The following is a 20,786-nucleotide window of genomic DNA, read 5'->3' as shown; positions in this document are numbered from 1 at the left end:
ATGCCCCTGGTACCTTTTTCATAGGCTTTTTTGAGTTTGGGCAAGGACACAGGGGCCCCATGATCCTTTATTGCCCGGGGGCTCCATGACTTGTCAGTCCGCCGCCCCTACCTAACACAGTAAGATAATGCTGCACTGCATGGCAAGGCACCATGCTACATTATAGTAAAACCTTTTTGACATGTCTGATATTTGGAAAACCAGTGGCTTCCATTGGGCTCCCTTAATGCAATAGATGTTAACATGTGACATAACACACGTGCTTTAATGCACTGCACAAATGTAAATGGGCCCCAAAAGACATCCTAGCCCCAATTTTAAAGTGAAGGAAAAAAGGAAACCATTAAAGCTGAAGTTTAGCTAAAATATATTTTTAGTCTACAGCTTTAGACATGTTATTTACTAGTAATGAGGTATGTCCCTTGGTGCCTAAATGCTGCTTGCTACGGTGAAAAGAACTCCAGCAATCCAAAGGCTGTCCTTGTACTGTAATTGCACAGATGCACATTTATGACAAGCTGCTGATGGTGCAGCTTCTGCAGCATGGTCAGCATTAAGTACCAACACGTCGGGGTGTCACAGTTGTGTTTGATGACTGCCTAAAGTGGCTACAAACACTTCTGGCCTAATAAAGAACCGTTTGGAAGCCAGAGTTTGTAACCAGGAACCCCTGTATCACCAGGTTAGGAACATATGCCAGGCAAGACACGTGTGTGAATTTTCTCTGGCAAAAGGTGGCCAAAAGGTTGGTGTCATTGTCTGACATGACCTTACCTAGCTGAAGATGGTGTGGGGTCACCTATATCTCACCCTGGGCTTAGAATGCTGACAAAAGGTCAGGCCCAGTGTAGCTCCTGTCATCTAGGTATACCAGTTGAAAAACAGAATGGCAGCATTTAGTCTAAGTTGTTGCCTATGCTCTGGGGTGTTTTGGGAGGACTGGTGGCTCAGGCGAGCCAGGAAATGAGGCCAATGGGTGGAGTCACCTCCAGATCCAGTTGTGTGCCATCCTGCACCCTTCCCAGCCTCCAACAGACTGACCCAGTGTGCATTGAAGGAAATATAGCATACCTACTTATGTTTGCTGGACCACATGTCCTGACTCTGTAATCTTAGTCCAGTGACACAGACACATGCTGGTGGAGAGGGGATGGCTTTCTGGGCTAAATTATGGTGGCTGGTTAAATGTCACTGTGGTGTAGCACAGGCTATAAACTCACAAAAGGGGATTGATTCCACAAATGGGAATAAGAGCAACTGCCAAGCTTGCATTAAGACTCTGGGCTTGGAGGTGATTTGGGGCCTTTTTTCTCTTCTCTTCCATCAGCTGTACGTGAAACACCTGTTTTGGGAAGGATGCTGCTGGAGACAGCAGGGTTGGTGTAGAAGAATTCTGCAGAGATTCAAGCCTTCGCTTGACCCCAAGACTCCTCTTTCCGGTTTGACATGGCATATCCTAAGGTTCTGAAACCCCCTGTGAGACTTCCCTCCCTGTCACTTGAGGCCACAGATGTTGTGGCAGATGCAGCAGGAGAATCTGGTGAGGGGGTGGGAGGGGATTTTGGAATGTGGGGAACGAGAAGCAGGAGAGCGTGCCTTTTGCTGCCGACTTGTTGCATTGAGGTGCTGCTTCTGGTGCAGAGTCATGTGCCTCTTGATGCATGTAGTGCCCAAATACCACTGCAGGCTAACGTGGGAAACCACAATGGTGCTATTGGCAGCAGATACATTAAATAAGGACCAGGATTGCTGTTCCTTCCAATTCTCTGCAAACAAGCTGCCCCTGTCTCTGGACAAAATCTTCTCTAGCTGCTTTTTTTGCTTTTCCCTCGGAACTTTACTGCTCTTCAATAGGTGGCATCACTGGAAGGTTTGCCACCTTGTCATCCACCACTCCATATTGCTGGAGTCCACTTGGCACTAAGCTCTAGCTGTTAGAATGTCACTGGCCTTATCACTGCTCCATGTCTGATGTCTCCTACCTCTATAGTCGTGGCACTATCTTCCTTATCCTTGATATTTGAAAATAGGTATACTTGTGCAGGACCAAGATTATCCTCCTGCAGCAAGTCATGACAGTGTGGTGAAATAATTCCATCAATACCTCATTGCATATTTGAGAGACAATGGCCAGAAGAGGATGCATTAGCAGCAGTTGCAGACACCTGGCTGCTCTGTACCTGAGAGGAGGTAAAAAGCCTTGTCAGCTACTCAATTACCTTCTCCATGGGTTGTGAGACTCCAAATCTCGAACCCATGGTAGCATCAAAGCCAAAACTCATCCCTACTAAGGACATGCATTATAAGGATCTTTCTGAATCTGCTTCATGTACAGATCTCCATAATTGTTTCTAGAATATTCTATCTACGATAACAGTCAGAAAATGTTTTCTGAAGTATATTCTTGTTAGGAAAAGGAGAGCTGGTATCCAGCAACAGCAGAGATGACCAAGTCTGTGTGCTGCACTTAAGGAAGCCGGGACCAGACAGTGCATGAATAAGGCAAGGTTTATTAATAATGAAACAAAAACCCATCCAACACCAGTAAACAGTATACAAGACAAAAAAAGTCGAAATATATGTGAACAGCGCGCCAAGTGTCAAAACAAGCAACCTAACTATGATACAATTTATACAAAAGAAAGGGGTAAATGGGAAAACAGGGTAAGACAGGGGATGCAAGAGACAACCAGGAAAATGGATCAGGAACAAGGAGAGCAGATATGAGGTAGCAGAGCACAGGATGTACAGTGCAGGTACTGGAACAAGAACAGGGATATGGTTTGGATCAGGATCAGGATCTCAATAACCAGGTATATGGCACACAGGAGAGTGAAGATAGAGGAGGGGTTATATACCTTCCCAGCAGCCAGCTTTAGGTGGAGACAGTTTACTGGGATCTGCTGGTTATTGGGAGACATCACAGAAGATGGCCCAGGTCCTAACAATTCTCTTGCAAAATGTAAGCCTTATGAGTTGTTGGACTTTTTTACAGACATTAATGGATAGTCCTAGCTGTCCTCTGTACAACATATACATAGTTGGCAACCCTGTTGCTAACACCAAATATAGAACATGCCAGCTGATCCTTTATACATCTCAGATTCACTCTGTTCAGGTTCAGCGGCCAAGGTTGATGTTTTAAGGGGGTGCCTAATTTTCAGCACTCTAAAGGTGTTTCTAACTGTAAAGTCCCACCCCTTTCAGCAAACACCTGCACACATTTTGCAGATGCCTCATGCTGGATGAAAAACTAGTGCCCTGCCACAGCATACACTTTGGGGCAAGGTTATGCACATGTATACCACTTCTGGGATTATCTTAAAGTATGAAGGAGACATAAAACCCCAAATCATGTTAGTTGCTGTTCTCGGTTTAGGAGCTCAGATGTTCCCTTTAAGCCCAGCTCCAAGAATTATACAAAAATTACTTGCAAACCCCGCTCATCATTGTAAGGGATAAACGCTCCTTAAGTTTAGTGGGTAGAGGATTGGTGGGGGTCACAATATCTGACACCTAGTGACAATTTAACTCCCAATCTTTTTTTTTACAATTATAGACCCTCAATGAATTTTCCAATAAGTCATTATACCACCTTCTCTAGACTGTCAAAATGATCATCATCGCCAGTCCTATTACGTAGCTTGGTTTTACTTTGACTATAATTATACAGGATTATGTGGGAAGAGAGCAGCTAGAAGAAAGCTATAAGGATTTTTCATATTTATAGAAAAACAGTGAATCAAAATATACATAAGCTAGCTACATCTAGTGAATTTTTTCCTGTTGTTTTTCTGCAATAAAAATATACAACTGAGTTCCAGTTACTGGCAATGTTACTTGCACGTCATCTGACACATCAAGTTGATTTCCATTATTCTGAGATCTAGACTCATACCCCCATCAGTTGGTTCCTTTATCCCCTATTAGGTACCCACATAAGAACCCCCAGTCTAGGTACTGTTTCTGAGTGTAGCTTGGCCATTGATAGCAAAACTTACTCTTGGTCTGGGAAGTTAGGATGGATTTCTAGCCAATTTAGTAAATATCACACAAGGACATAAATGCACACATTAGTTTAAAATCTTATTTATTCTTATAATACAGATTTGGTATAATCGTTCTAGCACCATATAAAACATTTGTTTTATTTATAAAAAATAAACAACCAAAAAAAGTTGTGTTTTGGTCAGTAATTAGTAGCAACACGGAACAAAAGAAAACAGTGGTCAATGTTCTGTTCATAAGAGTCAGCAGAACCAATCACAGTGCTAGGTTTTAGAATCACGTAACCTACAGACAGTGACTATATAAGACTGGGTCTTACTTAAAGGGAATTTTTATTATATCTAATTTTGTCCAAAGACATCAATAGAAAGGTAGTTATCAACCCCAAACATTTAAATGGGTGGGAACAACAGTGTGAAGTGATCTATGCTACAAAGTTGATATTGTAAGGCTGGAACATTTTTTAAGCGTTCTAAATAGTATTTTTTAAGTTGCATCCAACAACAACTTTTGCATTCTGCCTTAGGGGCCTATCTAGACCTTTCAACAGTAAACTACAGTGTTACCACCCATGCAGTGTTTGACTTGACAAAACATTTCTTGTGTATACAGTTCCCGAGGCCACCAGGCAAAATGTTTTCTTTTTTTTAACTGGGGTTCTAGATTTTATTGTCAAAGCTTAATTGAACAAGCTGAATTTAGAAGCTGATTGGTTACTATGTACAGCTGCATCAGATTTTGTGTTTACCAGTTTTCATTTTTTTCTCCCCCAATTCATACTTCGGGGGTCTGCACAAGTATTGGGAAACACAAAAGACAACATACTAATTAGAAGGTTGATCATATATTTCTCTATCTTGAAGTATCAAATTTAATATAACAGTTAAAAAATTTAGTTAATCTCTGCAATGGTTACAGATTTCTCTAACGGGTCTGAATGTTGATCTAAAAACCTTGTATGTTCAAAATAACAAATTCCATTTATCATGGTAACTTAATCCCTGTGACAACCAAATGACTGAGGCTTTGAAAATGTACTGATTTTTCAGAAGACATTTAGGAATGGTTGAGCAGATGACAAGCTAAGTTTGAAAAATTGGTGGAGGGCCATAAATTAGAACAAATAGTAAAACACATTAGAAGGTTTGTAATTCCTCTTTTTAAAATCTCAGCCTTGTATAATCACTGTGATAGGTTTTCTTGAAGAAAAACAATAGCCAAAACATATTTCTAAATGGGATAGTATTGTTTCATTTTAAACTTTGTAGCCAGAAGCATTTGGTTGTATGCCGTAGCCTATTGCACTTGATGATGAAATCAGAGGGGTTGTTTTAATATTTGGTCCTTCATACTTTGGAAAAAAGTGAATATTGAATATAAAAAAAAATCAAAGATTTCTGTTTTCAGCTCTTCAAGTTGATTCAGCGAGAACAACAAAAAGTATTACGCAAACTATAAGTGTTTGCTCACAATGGTACTAATACAAATTCTAGAGATTTAGATTTTTAAAAAAATGGGGTGGTGGCAGCTGTGTGTTGCACTTCCCTGAGCAAACGATCTCTCTTAAAATAATGAAAACCTTAAAGGGGAAGTCTTTATTTCTTTTTCTTATAATTTGAATAAAAATTGCAGAAAAATATTTTTGCTATAGTTTTTCGATTCGAAAAGCTAGGGTTCTGTTCTAAGTAAGCACCATTGATGGGAACAAAACTCGAAAGCAGTATAGTGGTCATTCATAGTTGTGTCGCACCTTTTGTTACATATATTGCATTTGTTCACTGCTTATAAATAAATTCAGTTAAAGTGACCCGTAACATGTACACTGCTGGGGGCAGTAACATCATTCTGCTCCATTATGATGCTAATTGTATGGCTGCCTCCAGACTGCGGGTGACAAGCACATAATTTTATATGGAAAAAGTCTTAACTTGAAATATATATTTTCTACTGTACTTTTTAAAGATGGTTTAAAACAGTTTCTTTTTCCTTTCTATTACTTTTATCAGTAGTGTGTACCATACTGTGTCCACAGGTTGGGCACTATTCATTAACCATCATATTTCAACAGATGAACACAAATAACATGAAACTTAAACATGTAATATGGTGATCATTTGGCAGACAAACAAGTAATTCTGTCCTCCATTGTTTTTTTCATTTGATCTCCTTGGACATTTTTTTGTTCATCTTATTAGTTGATATGAAATCACAAGGTTATAATGTTATGTTTTCATTGTCTCTAGAGCTGCCCCCTTTAAAACTTGCATAGAAAAAGTTAAAACCGAAATTGTGCCATGCCAAGGGCTTTTATTCAGTACCTTTATCTTCACTCTACCCTCTGAGTTAAAGAGAGTTTATTCCAATCTTGGTGTATTACAAAGCACTATTAGCTAGCCCAAAATTATATTTAGTGTTATGAGCACGTGAAGTGCACAAACCAAGTTTTAGGTAACAACCTTTAAAGGAAATCTCTACCCAACAACTGATCATTTCACTCCCTATAAGTTGCCTCCTAAATTGATAGAAGGTCATCTTCTGACATTATTTTTCTATAGTTGTCTGTCAGGTAGCTGAATTAGCCCCCATAAAACAAACATGATGGAAGGGCGAAGGCATAGCATCTACACATGTTGGCAGAAGACAACTTGCAACTAGTTCAAGAGGCAACTCGTGTATCAGCAAGAAAGACCATTGGAGTTGTAAAGAAATCCTTCAAAACACATTGCAGAAGGGATGAAGAGATGAAGCTTCTTGGACTGTAATTGGCTATGGCCATGTACTGAAGGCATCTGTGTATTAATGCAATTTTTCCTGGTGCAAAAAAGATTGATGATGGGCTAGAATATGGTTGTTGAGATTCTTTTTGATGTCTGTGTAGAAATTATCAGGAAAAAAATATAACAGGAGATATAATTATGTAAAATAAGACCAGATCTGTGGTGTATACAGTATAAAAGTCTGACACTTGATAAGAATATATCAATGTTATAAAAGCAAATATTTAATAGTTTTAATATTTTCCTTTACCTTAATACACAGAGCCCATTTTTTATGATTAAAGGGAATTTGGGAAGCTATATATACACAATTTACAATAAATTTACTTTTTTTTAATTTGTTTATCAGGAGTTTCATGTCAGCCTAATGCATTTGGTGCCACCTACAGACTGGGGTTGAAATAAAATAATACAATGTATATTTGACATTGAAACGGGACATATCCAGAATCTGAAGAGGAGAAGACAGTGTTCAGTGTATGACTGATAATGACTTAAGCCACTCAGCAAACTTTGTGTCAGTAAGTTCCATGAAAAGGGTGCCATAAGAAACATCCTGTTTGTTCAATGATGTTCCAGTGCAAAACCAGGAATGCTTCAGATTTCGGGGACAGAATATCCTGAATACTGAGCAGAAATGATCCATATGATCTCTTTCAGCAACTACGCAGTGATTGCTGTGCCGTAGACTTTTTCCCACTTTCAGTATTGTAGCATGTCCTCTAACAGCCATGGTCGCCGGGGGCCAAACATATCCCGTTATATTTTTTATTATTTGGTTTGAGTGAAACCTTGCAAGGGTGAAAAACACAGATCTAGCATCCCCTGCATTAAAAAATAAGAAAAAAAATATATAACACAAAATCAAAAGTTAAACAAAAGCACATAAGATAAATCTTTGCCAGTGGCGACCAGTGAAAGTGTCTTAGTTAGCTGGCCATGAAACTCAAAGTTCTTCTTGGGATGCAAGATGCTTTAGGAGTTTTTTTTTTTTGCTTTTCATTTTTTTCATAATTTGTTTTTCTAGCCATTAAAGCAGACTGGCCCAAGCTCAAATCCAAACTTCTGGTTGCTGTCACCGAAGTCACTGACAGCAACATCCCTGAGGGGTAGATGTTCCACCTTGTAGGTGTTGATTTCGAGTACTGTTTGTTCTACACCTTTACGAAGCTATGAGAAAGGAAAAAAAAGTTATAGTCATTGCTAAGCAAGTCTAAATGGTTTGCTGATTTTTATAATGCTTTTAATCCAACATTCTCATGTTTTTTATATTTACTGAGAGGTTCTGAAATGCTTGTTGAATCAAGGAAGCAGGTAGTAAAATTTAGTAGACAGAAGGCACTTTAAAGCTAAACCCCAAGCAAACAGTTATCTGCCCATGGATTTTTATTCCTGTCCATTCAGCCCAGAATATACACAACCCTGCCAACAGTGCAGCCTTGTCTGACAGGACTAGAACCAGGGCATGACAGGGCATTTGGAAACTTAGGCACTGCCCGAGGGCCCAGAGTCAGTAGGGGGCCCCATAAGATGCCCCTGGTACCTTTTTCATAGGCTTTTTTTGAGTTTGGGCAAGGACACAGGGGCCCCATGATCCCCTATTGCCCGGGGGCCCCATGAGTTGTCAGTCCGCCCCTGCACTAGAATGTAAGTTACAAATGCGGGAAGTTGTATTGTGTTGTATGAAATTTTTTGTATCTTAAGTAAAATATTAATTTTCAATATGAGACTAACAAGTAAAAAAAAAAAAATCTTTTGTCTGATTTTCTCATCAGGTATACTAGGCACAACTTCTTGTGCTGTTTTTCTCTATAAAGTCTGAACTTTGACAAACAAAGATTGCAAGAGGCTAATACCAGGTTCAAACAGTTATCTGACCATGGATTTTTATTCCTGTCCATTCAGCCCAGAATACTACACAACCCTGCCAACAGTGCAGCCTTGTCTGACAGGGCATGAAACCTGATTTATTTTTCTCCTACAGTTAAGTAAAATGTACAGGTCTTGTCCTCCCACCCGGCCTGTGACTGGACAGTGAAGGAGAAGCAGCAGACTGATGATCTCTTCTCTCTGTCACTTTGATCTCATCAACTATTAACACGTTCCTTGTTAGTACATGAGCACTAAAGTACAACTAAAGTCTAGTACACACAATGAGAAAATTGGACGAATATAACTGCTTACACAGCAACCTTTGGATAATCTACTCGTTAGTGTACAGCTTCCAACGTACAATCACGACAGCTCAGAGTAAAGTTTCCGAAGGAAAATCAGTGAAAATGTTTTTGTTTGGTAACAGAACTAACAATTTTCGTGTGATTAGTATAGTGTTTGTATGAAAAAAGTTGAGGGACACAGACCGTGCATGATTGGAATTGAAAGAATGAACCGGAAGAAGAAAGGGGCAATAAAAACAAATATTGTACAATGCGAAAAAAAGTTATTATATAATACAAAAAAAAATAATAACAATTTGCCTTTATAATAAATATTGAAATCCCTTTGTAATGTTATAGCCCTATGGACTATTTTTTTTAATGTTGATCAATAGGAGATCACAAGTACATTACATCACGTCCGATATCACACTAGAATGTAGTTACGAATGCGGGAAGTTGTATTGTGTTGTATGAAATTTTTTGTATCTTAAGTAAAATATTAATTTTCAATATGAGACTAACAAGTAAAAAAAAAAAAAAAAATCTTTTGTCCGATTTTCTCATCAGGTATACTAGGCATAACTTCTTGTGCTGTTTTTCTCTATAAAGTCTGAACTTTGACAAACAAAGATAGCAAGAGGCTAATACCAGGTTAAAATCAGGTACTTGCTTGTATTAATAAATAAATTTAATTTTGTATTGGTTAGAAAGGAAAAGCAGTAATTTATGTCTGAATGGAGTTCAGCTATAAGTGTATACACATACTGCATACTCTACCCTGTTACCTTCATTTCACTGAGGCCAGATAAAAAGCTATCTCCACTAAAAATTGTACACAACAATCCCTGGACTAGCAATAACCTATTAATTCAATAAGTGTATGACTATACAGAATCTCACAGAAGGGAGTACACCCCTCACATTTTTGTAAATATTTTATTCTACCTTTCATGTGACAACACTGAAAAAATGACACTTTGCTACAATGTGACGTAGTGAGTGTACAGCTTGTATAACAGTGTAAATTTGCTGTCCCCTCAAAATAACTCAACACACTGCCATTAATGTCTAAACCGCTGGCAACAAAAATGAGTACACCCCTAAGTGAAAATGTCCAAATTGGGCCCAAAATGTCAATATTTTGTGTGGCCACCATTATTTTCCAGCACTGCCTTAACTTTCTTGGGCATGGAGTTGACCAGAGCTTCACAGGTTGCCATTGGAGTTCTCTTCTACTCCTCCATGACGACATCACGGAGCTGGTGGATGTTAGAGACCTTGCTTTCCTTCACCTTCCGTTTGAGGATGCCCCACAGATGCTCAATAGGGTTTAGGTCTGGAGACATGCTTGATCAGTTCATCACCTTTACTTTTAGCTTCTTTATCAAGGCAGTGGTCATCTTGGAGGGGCGTTTGGGGTCGGTATGTTGGAATACTGCCCTGAGGCCCAGTCTCCGAAGGGAGGGGATCATGCTCTGCTTCAGTATGTCACAGCACATGTTTGCATTCATGGTTCCCTCAATGAACTGTAGCTCCCCAGTACCGGCAGCACTCATGCAGCCCCAGACCATGACACTCCCACCACCATTCTTGACTGTAGGCAAGACACACTGGTCTTTGTACTCCTCACCTGGTTGCCGCCACATATGCTTTACACCATCTGAACCAAATAAGTTTATCTTGGTCTCATCAGACCACAGGACATGGTTCCAGTAATTCATGTCCTTTGGTCGACCATGGCGAGGCCTGTTCTGAGTGAAATCTATCCTGTTAAACTGCTGTATGGTCTTGGCCACCATGCTGCAGCTCAGTTTCAGGGTCTTGGCAATCTTTTTATAGCCTAGGCCATCTTTATATAGTGCAACAATTCTTTTTTTTTTTCAGATCTTCAGAGAGTTATTTGCCATGAGGTGCCATGTTGAACTTCCAGTGACCAGTATGAGAGAGTGAAAGCGATAACACCAAATTAAACACACCTGCTCCCCATTCACACCTGAGACCATGTAACATTAATGAGTCAAATGACAACGTGGAGGGAAAATGGCTAATTGGGCCCAATTTGGACATTGTCACTTAGGGGTGTACTCACTTTTGTTGCCAGTGGTTTAGACATTAATGGTTGTGTGTTGAGTTATTTTGAAGGGACAGCAAATTTACATGTTATACAAGCTGTACACTCACTATGTCACATTGTAGCAAAGTGTCATTTCTTCAGTGTTGTCACATGAAAAGATAGAATAAAATATTTACAAAAATGTGAGGGGTGTACTCACTTCGGTGAGATATTGTATATCACAAGCAGCTGGGTAAATCATGGGTAAACCATGATGGAAAACATAATATAAAACAAAAACAGTTCAGAGCTTAGGGTGTTACAAAAATAAAAAAATGATGAAATGTTATATTATATTATCCAAGATTATCGTATACTAAAAATATTATTAATCCTTTAAAAAGGATTGCACCTAAAATATACACACTGAAAGTTACCGGAGTTAATATCCAAACTGAAAATACAAGATGAGTAAGCTAATAATCTAAAATACAGCTTCCTCTTGAAAAGCTCCAAAAGTTTCCCACAACCAGCAAGAAAGAAGGTGAAACAATGATCTATGCCCAAACTATGCTCAAGCCTGTGATGACGTCATAGCTACTTTTACAGTCTGCCTATCTTCATTCTCTATTGATATGACTACTTCCAGCGGCATATGTTTAGCTGTGCTTGCAACAGAACAAGATGCCGCTAAGAGTCTGCTGCTATTGTGCACTAAACTGGAAACAAGGTTCTGGCTAGACATTATCCCTGGGATCAGCAGTCCCTTCAGTGACAGTGTTGGTGCTTCATGCTCCCTTGGACCATAGTTATTAGACCTAACTCTCACTGGATCTAATATTGGAGGTGAGTCATTATCTTCCATCTTCATTGGTTGTGGGAGCTATTTGTAGCTATCCTGTGGTACGTAGAGGCTCTGCTATGAGCTCAACGTTGCTGCTGTTCCCAGCTGCTGCAACTGGTTGTCACTGACACTTGGGGCAATAAACACAGGAGCTGTAACAGTTTTGGGGTATGAATATTCATGTCCCCCTGTGGCCAACCACTAGGAGGTTTGTTGACAGTGATGTATTCTGGGGGAGGATATAAATATGTGGGGAGTGGCTTTGTGAGCTCTCTTTCTTCCTGTGCTTTGACCTGGGAAGGTGTATGCAGAATGTTTGTGCTTGCTAGGCCGGAAGCCTAACTGGGGTCCTAGCACATCCTCAAGCTGCACTGCCTCATTAAGGGGAATACAACACCCAAGGTGGAGAGCCAGGGAAGAAAGTCTGACTGGAGTTGGATGGAGTCAGCCTTTAGAGCAGCCTATCTCAACCAGGCTGCCCAGGCACCCTGGGATGCCTTGAGGTTTCTTCAGAGATGCCTTGGCAAATTATCTAAAAATTGCCCAAAACTTGTATACAAGCCAGCAGGTGGAACAAACCTGCCTCTTAGTTACACAAAGCTACAGGTTTTCATTGTGCAGCATTACGACCTTCTAGCCGCCAGTGTCCTGACAACCAATGACATCACTTGTTGATAAGGAGGATGTCAGCTGCCTGCACAGAATCCTAGTTTGATACTCCCCTGCCCCTTTCCATCAGTGCTGTGGTAACATTAGCTCAGTGATGGAGAAAAACTGAGGGAGAAGATAAACACTGATATACTACTCAGTACCAGTGTGCAAAAGTGTATTTGCTTTGGAAGAATAAATGACCTCTAATGTTGGGTGTCCTACATGTGTGTGAATGCGTTATATAAAACTGTTAGAACAGTTTTTCACATTTTAGAATGTGTCTCTTTTGAAATTATGGACAGTCTGGAGGCACCCCATTTTAGAATGGGATGCCTCAAGACTGTTCATAATTTAAAGGGTGCCTCGGGACTGTCCATAACTTCAATGGGTGCCTTGACTGAAAAAAAGTTGAGAAACACTGCCTTAGAGGATCCTGGTACTCCCTTGGATGGAAGAGAACTGTGGTGCAGTCTGGAAACCATGTTGCTGGAGGTATCTTAAGCCCTCACTCTCCCTGTGAATCAGAGCAATAAATATTTTCATGAGACTAAAGTGACTGGCGCCCTTCGTTGTAGTAACTCTCCACAACTCCATCCTGAAGTAATGTCAGTCATCTGTGTGATTTTTTTTTTCCTTTCTCCAGCCAGGGGATGGGGATCACTACACTCAGACAATAAGCAGTGTTTGTAGAATATTTCTCTTACCTGGATCCCGGCTGTTAGACCTATTGGTTGTAGGTCTAGGATTTGTCCATCTTGAGGCTTGTGGATGTTTTCAGTTTAGTCTAACCCTAGCTACTATGATGACTGTATATGGGTTGTTGTATTACCCTGTCTGTCAACAGCTTGAACTATTCCTGCTAATGTCCTAAGGTTTGTATGTGAATGATCAGATGCCCTGACATTCTATTTAAATGGTATAATGATTTAAAGCATTAGTTCACCCTTATCAAAAAACTGCCTATGCACGTAGGGGGTGCTTGTAGATAAAACAAACTGTGCAGCTCTGACTAAAGTTGGATAATGCCAATCCTATAGGCGTAGACTAATTATGTACCTCCCAAAGCCAGGCTGAAAAACTGTCAGAGATGGCATCTGCGTATCCAGTCTTGTTGCCAGGATATCGCTAAGGCACTCTCAGCTGCAACTGTTCATCACAGAAGGGAGTTCTCAAGTTCATAGTTGAGTTCATTTTACAATCTCCATCACAGCATCACTCAGTTCAGAGCTACTGCAATAAGGAGTGCATGCAAGGGGGTTGAGTCGGAGAAAGAGCTCACTCCTGTGTAGGGGCGGACTGACAACTCATGGGGCCCCTGGGCAATAGGGGATCATGGGGCCCCTGTGTCCTCGCCCACACTCAAACCACACCCAAAAAAGCCTATGAAAGGTATCAGGGACATCTCATGGGGCCCCCTACTGACCCCGGGCCCTCGGGCAGTGCCCGAGTTCTCCAATGGTCAGTCCGCCCCTGCTCCTGTGATGGTGGGGGGAAGCAGTAGTGACTAGAAGTGTCTTAGCAATGTCCCAGCAACAAGGCAGGATGCCATCTCTGGGAGTTTTTTGGCTAGGCGTTTGGAGGTGTGTAAATTATCTATACATATAGCAATGATATCAGTCAACCATGGTCAAAGCTGCACAGTTTGTTTATATCTACAGGTGCGCATTTACCTGCATAGGCATATAGGCAGTTTTTTGGTAAAGGTGAACTAACCCATCAAAGTTGGACTAACACCAAGCCAAATAGTAAAACAATCAGGGGTTTTCACTTTTTGCTAGCATCCAGAAAAATGAAATGAAGGCTTAATCCAGCATCTGTAAAAAATCACATGCCCTACATCTTAATTATAAATATGCATCACCCCAGAAACTTACCTGGCACCCATCATATAATGCCCGTAATTGTGGTGTGCGGTTGTGACTAAGCTCCTCCTCATTGTCCGCTCTCAGCTTTATCGACCGCTCATGATTCGCTTTTGACATGTCATACCACGCCACAGACTGCTGGCAGTTATATGTGAAGTTTTGTCGGCCTACTGCACTTAGCAGCTTGAGGAACGTCATTTGTACCACATGCACAGGGTTTCCATCAGCATCAATGTACTGGAACTGTATGAAAAACAGCAAGAAAAATGTAAAACACTGGCCTATAATGTGCAAGGAATTTATAATATTGATACACATAACAATGATGGCTTCAAAGCAAAACGTAGAAGGAGACCACAACACAAAAGAGATTTCTTCACTTGTTACCACTGTGCAACACACCAGTTTGTGCAGTCCTTTACTGTGTAAGCTAGGTTTACTGTCATTGCACATTGTCCCTGAATGCCAGTAGCTGATGACTGTGATGACTGCCATGGCTGCCTTGCCATTGTACTGTACATTGGTACAATAAATGAAAAACTAGTCGGAAAACCATCAAACCCCTAGATGTGTACTGGAGCATTTAGAGTGGCTGCTCTGCTGCTGAAAGTGAAGAAAATACCTAGTACTTCCAGGTATGACGGAGCATGTGACTCATTCCCCTTTGTCTCATGTTGCAGTAGAGGTGTTTGGTGATTGACCATTGATGTCGTAAGAGATGGGAAAAGAGTCCACAGACCTATGTAAGCTCAATCTAGAATAACTATGAGATTGCTCAGGGGCAGGGGTGGACTGACCATTTGGAAACTCGGGCACTGCCCGAGGGCCTGGGGTCAGTAGGGGGCCCCATGAGATGCCCCTGGTACCTTTTTCATAGGCTTTTTTGAGTTTGGGCAAGGACACAGGGGCCCCACGATCCCCTATTGCCCGTGGGCCCCATGAGTTGTCAGTCTGCCCCTGCTCATGGGCTTAATTTCCTCTCTTAACACAGCTTAATGGAACAGTGAAGGGATGAATTTAAAGTGGAGCTCCACCCAAAAGGGGAAGTTGTGCTTTAAGGTCTCATCCCCACGTCCCAAGCTCCCTGTTAAGGATTGGCACCTTTGGAGAGCTGGGGGGGGGGGAAGGGGGTACCTGATTTTGACAGGTACCTGTTCCCATTTGCACTGCAACCGCCTAGGTGATCGGAAGTGGAATTTGTCCTCCCACGTATGACAGGTCCCAGAAGACTATAGGATCATTCACAAGGCACATCTCTACTCGCGCATGCGTAATGGACACCTGGCTGTGAAGCTGCAAGCTGTCATAGCCCACATTCAAGATGCCGGGGACAGAGGAAGGCCTATGAAACCAGCTGCGATAAGCACACTGCTGGATCAAGGGACAGGTGAGTGTCTGTTTTTTAAAAATCAGCAGGTACAGTTTTTGTAGTTGCTGACTTTTAATTTTTTTTATGTTATGACTGGAGCTCCACTTTAAAGTGGTTCTAAAGGCTGAAGGTTATTTACTTTCATGCATTCTATGAAGGTAAAAAAACTTCAGTATGCAGATTCCCCCACAGCCCCCCCACAAAACTTAACTAAGCCCGATCCAGTGATGTGCATGAGAGCATCTGCTCTCACAGGTCTCTGCCTCCTCATTAGCTGAGAGACAGCAGCAGGAGACATTGGTTCCCGCGGCTGTCAATCACAGCCAGTGAGGAGGGAGTGGGAGGTGGGGCTGAGCCCCGTTCTGTGTGTCTTATGGACACACAGAGCAGGGCTCGGGAACGAGCACACATGAGTGCTCCCAAAGCAAGCTGATTGCTATGGGGGCACTCGGTGAAGAGGAGGAGCCAGGAGTATCATGGGGGGCCCAATAAGAGGAGGATTAGGGCTGCTCTATGCAAAACCATTGCACAGAGCAGGTGTCAGGGATCCTGTCGCCGTGCAATGGATCCTCTCGAGCCGGGGCGGTGCGAGTGCGCAGGCGCGGGAGCGTTGGACCGCGCATGTGCAGTAGCGCGGAAAACTCGTGCATGCTCAGTAAGCGCACACGTCACGTCATGCAAGCCATTTAAACCTGCTTCATAGTAACATCAATGCCTTCTGGTCTACAACGTTCCTGCATATACTCCTGATCCTGATACCTGTATTCTGATTTACCTGACTAAGAAAGAACTCCGCCTGCACCGACCCCGGCTATCCCTGACCATTCGTTCTCCTGCTCCTTTTGTACTTTATCTGCCCGCTTGTTACTGACGCGGATTGTCTGACTCTACTACATTAACCTACCTGCACCTGCACCTGGCCTACATCCTGTCGGCTATCATACTTACCTGCCGCTGCACCCACGGTTCCGCATCTGGCCTGCATCTGAGTCACCGCCATACCTGCCTGCTACTGCATCCACGCACCGGTTTCCGGTCCCAATCCGCATCCTGACTGCCGCCATACCTGCTTGCTGCTGCACCTACATTCCTGCACCCGCACCTGGCCTGTGTCCGGATCTCCTGGGTCTCCAGCTACCTGCTGTCAGCTTCAGATCCACAGGACACTCCTGCCACTCCTAGCTCTGCGCCCTCTATTCCCACTATCAGGGGCTCCGATCGGGAGTTGTAAGAGGATGCCCTCTCACCACGTCAGGATCCCCAACCAGGTACGTGACAGCAGGTAAGAATAACATGTTTGTGATTTTCAAAGAAACAGTTCCACCTTTACTATTACTTTAAGGTGATTATTCACTGCTGCAGGATCAGACATTAAAGAGAACCTTTTGATTTTCCCTGCAAATTTTTAGTAAAAGCTGCACATTAGAAATGTACATACGCCGTCCCTTTACATGTGACTCCTCTGCTTATGGACTCATGGGCTATTGCAATCTTGTTCGTTTCTGTGTATATTTGGTACTGGTATAGGGGTGTTACAACTCCTCCTGCTGAAGTTTGTGCAATTTTGTGACGTTGTTGTAGTCAATTCTTGTAAAATTGTAAATTTTCAATAACAATTTATTGAACCAGAAATTTACATACAATATCAATCCAAATAAAAAAAGCCAATTTACCCTCTTTCCTCTTTTAAAGGTGCTGTACCAGTCTCCTGGAGTTTCTTTATTCCAAGCTGCAACTTTCACCTAGAAGAGTAATTCAAAGGAGGAAGTTAACTAAAACTGATGCATGCAAAATCTGGTGCGGCTCTACAAAGAAACCAATCATCTTCCAGGTTTATTGTCAAAGCTTAATTGAATAAACTGAAGTTAGAAGCCCATTGCACAGCTAATCAGATTCTGAGTGCTCCAGATTCAATAAATCACCCCAAAGTGTCCATCAGCAGAACCTCCATCAACCAAGAATTCGAACCATGATAAAGTGATCTTCGTATAGTGAGAATTATTCTCATTAATTACTACATTTTTATCTATTTCCCTTTTTTATAGGGAGTACAAAGGAAGGGCCATCATATAAGTGTCTCCCGTTCTGTCAAAAGGATGACATTTGAGAAAAAGCTACCCTGCGTCTTTACAGTTTAGACTCAGGTTCAAATGAATAAATCTCATCAATGGTCAACTGCAGGATTCACGAAAATATTAAATAAAATATATAGGCATGACCATGAACCATAGGAATTTCTCAGAAAAACCACAATCTAGTTATTTTGATGGGTCTTTTATTTTTTTAGCATTCAATTGAGGATTACAACCTACACTATAATGATATGTGGATTGGGGAAGAGCAGAGAGATTTACCATTACTAATAAAAAGATTCTGTTTTGATGAAGGGCTTCTTCATCTACTAAGAAGAAAACAAATACAACCATGTACAGTATATCTATACTGACCGATTCAAACTTTTTATCTGGGTATAGACATGTCTCTCCACCAGATGTAAAATTACAGAACACTTTGAAGGCATCTCTGTTACATCCCTGATTTGGATCAATCCAGTATTCACCTGCGAAAAGAACAGAGTATATAAATGTCTAAAACCGTTACTCCTATGAATCCATATAACCACCCAGATACATCTTGCACAGGAATGGACAGTCTCACTCACCATCTTTATAATTGGGGTGACACATCTGAAGCTCTTTACAGGTCCTTGCTGGGCTTTCTTTGGTGCCTACAGGCCACCTCATCTGTTCAATTTCTGTTTTAAGTGACCCGAGTGTGGCATAGATTTCCTCCATTCCATCAGCCATGTAGTCTATGTCTCCATCATCATTTTGCAGACTATCAGAGTGTCGCCTCCTTTTTCTGGTTGTGCCGAATGCTTCATATGGGAGAGGCTGTACGGCTTGTGCTGGACGACCCTGTTATGAAATCGACAAGGCATTACATAATTTTCTGACACATGGCCCCCAATATAATGTGTGTTAAAAGGGCAGCTGCTTGTGGGAACAGTCAAAGTTTGACTAAGAGAAGTTTTCTAAATAATTTCAGGGTTTAAGGGTTCTTCATATAAACACATTTCTTCCTACAGATGTAGCCATAGAAATAAAATACACATGACTTACTGGTAAACCAGGAGGTCCTTGATGTCCGGGATCTCCTCTCATGCCTATTGGTCCCTGAAAAGAAAATAGTGATCAGTAGTGTTTCCAATGGTTTCAAGTGAGATGAAGGGGACTATGTTGATGATTAATGCTACTAGTTCCTTATAAGACTGTATTGCCTTTTAGGTTTAATACTCAAGTTGAACATTAAGCCCTGTATACAACAAAATGCCTAGCTTAGGCTGCCTTACGCAAACCACTATATTCAAGAAAATCAACCAGATGGAGCAAAGAAAGTTCTGTCAAGGTGTTGTTGGGAATATTGTAACCAGGCATTGGTGCAGTAAAGGCTTCTTACTGGAAACTCAATCATGCAGCTCATTTTTGTTCGAGTACCGTCATATTGTGCTCCTTGAAACAACCACACCGTCTTTTTCTAGAGCAGCCTGTATTTCTCCTGAGGTTACCTGTGGGTTTTTCTTTTTATTCTGAACAATTCTTCTGGCAGTTGTGGCTGCAATATTTCCTTGTCTACCTGGCCTTGGCTTGGTACCAAGAGATCATCGAATTTTCCACTTTTAATAGGTGATTGAGGAGTACTGACTAGCATATTCAAGGCTTGGGATATCTTTTTATATCCATTTCTATTTTTATAAAGTTCCATGACCTTGTTACACAGGTCTTTTGACAGTTATTTTCTGCTCCCCAAGGCACAGCATCTCGCCGGCTCAGCGCATCCATGTGAGAGCTAACAATCTCATTGATTATTTATACACAGACACTAACTGAAATTTAGAAAGCCACAGATGTGGGAAATTAACCTTTATTTGCCATTTTAACCTGTGTGTATCCCCTTGTGTGTCTGTACCAAGGCCAAACATTCCAGGGTATGCAAACATTTGATCATGGCCATTTGGGTGATTTCTGTTATCATTATAATTTAAAAAGGAGCCAAACAACTATGTGATAATAAATGGCTTCATATGATCACTATTCTTAAATAAATGTCAACATATCATGATTTCTGCCAGGGCGTGCAAACTTTTGAGCACAACTGTATATGCCTATGAAAAATTATATCAAAATGATCTAACAACAACATAAAATGCATAGGCTGCATAGGCTGGTGCCGGTATTTGGGCACCATCACATGTGAGTGTATTGGCATTTTATTTATCTGAACCATGGTCTTTAATAAACACTACACTTAGAGCATTCTAATCTATTTGGTTTATTTGAGCTACTTGGAGCATTATCTATACCTTGAGGAGAGCCTGGGATTGGGAATCCATCCAATATTTGTGCACCAAGAGCTTCAAGACCACCTATCTGGGGGCTGCCATCCTTGGTCCTCTGGATCCATATTCCTCACTAGGAGATCAGGAGGCCCAGTCCATGAGAGCTTGCTGTTGGCTGTCAGCTTATTCCATGGCCATATAGCGCTTTTTGACCACCTTAACCAGGGTCAATAATTTCTGGTGAGTGAGGAATTCACTTATTGTCTACATATGGTGAAAAAGAAAATCCTTTGATCTATAGGATTATATTTTCATGGGACTCACTATATGTTTAATATATATTTTGTATGGGACTTTCAGTCATTTTATGTTGTTGTTAGATCATTTTGATATCGTTTGTCATATGATATATTGATTTGGCACCTACCTATTTATGCATTTACTTTATAAGTGTATTTCACTATTTAGGGGCAGCTGTCACAATTGCTGGCTTAATTCTGGCATCAGACACAAACTTCTGATATATTCACTGATTTAGGCGCCACAATATTGCTTTTTCACAAATTTGGATATGCCTATGCATGGGTAGAGAACTTTCTATTGAGAAATGTTTACAATACAACACTGATGTATACTCTGTAGGTCAAAATCACCAACAATCAGTTTTTCGGTATTCCAACTCATATATGCCTTGTATTATGGTTATATTAGCATTGCCATC

The 20,786-nt window shown here is 41.2% G+C and overlaps 1 protein-coding gene across 2 annotated transcripts in view; it reads right to left on the bottom strand.

Moving 5' to 3' along the window:
* Positions 1 to 4,073: 4,073 nt before the first annotated feature.
* The window catches only part of COL5A3 (collagen type V alpha 3 chain), a 355,418-nt gene continuing 338,705 nt past the window's right edge, over positions 4,074 to 20,786 (bottom strand). For both annotated transcript variants that reach the window (XM_089653980.1, XM_089653982.1), the window contains 6 exons: positions 18,849 to 18,902; positions 18,389 to 18,644; positions 18,174 to 18,286; positions 17,400 to 17,468; positions 14,367 to 14,600; positions 4,074 to 7,955 (listed from right to left, as the gene is read on the bottom strand). In XM_089653980.1, coding sequence (XP_089510106.1) covers positions 7,809 to 7,955; positions 14,367 to 14,600; positions 17,400 to 17,468; positions 18,174 to 18,286; positions 18,389 to 18,644; positions 18,849 to 18,902 — 873 coding nt within the window. In that variant the 3' untranslated portion in view covers positions 4,074 to 7,808. The remainder of the gene's footprint in view (positions 7,956 to 14,366; positions 14,601 to 17,399; positions 17,469 to 18,173; positions 18,287 to 18,388; positions 18,645 to 18,848; positions 18,903 to 20,786) is intronic.

The sequence above is a fragment of the Staurois parvus genome, unplaced genomic scaffold (genome assembly GCF_062004578.1).
Source record: "Staurois parvus isolate SC_StPar_1 unplaced genomic scaffold, SC_StPar_1.0 ptg000732l, whole genome shotgun sequence".
Lineage (NCBI taxonomy): Eukaryota > Metazoa > Chordata > Amphibia > Anura > Ranidae > Staurois > Staurois parvus.
This window is presented reverse-complemented; position numbering and strand designations above follow the sequence as displayed.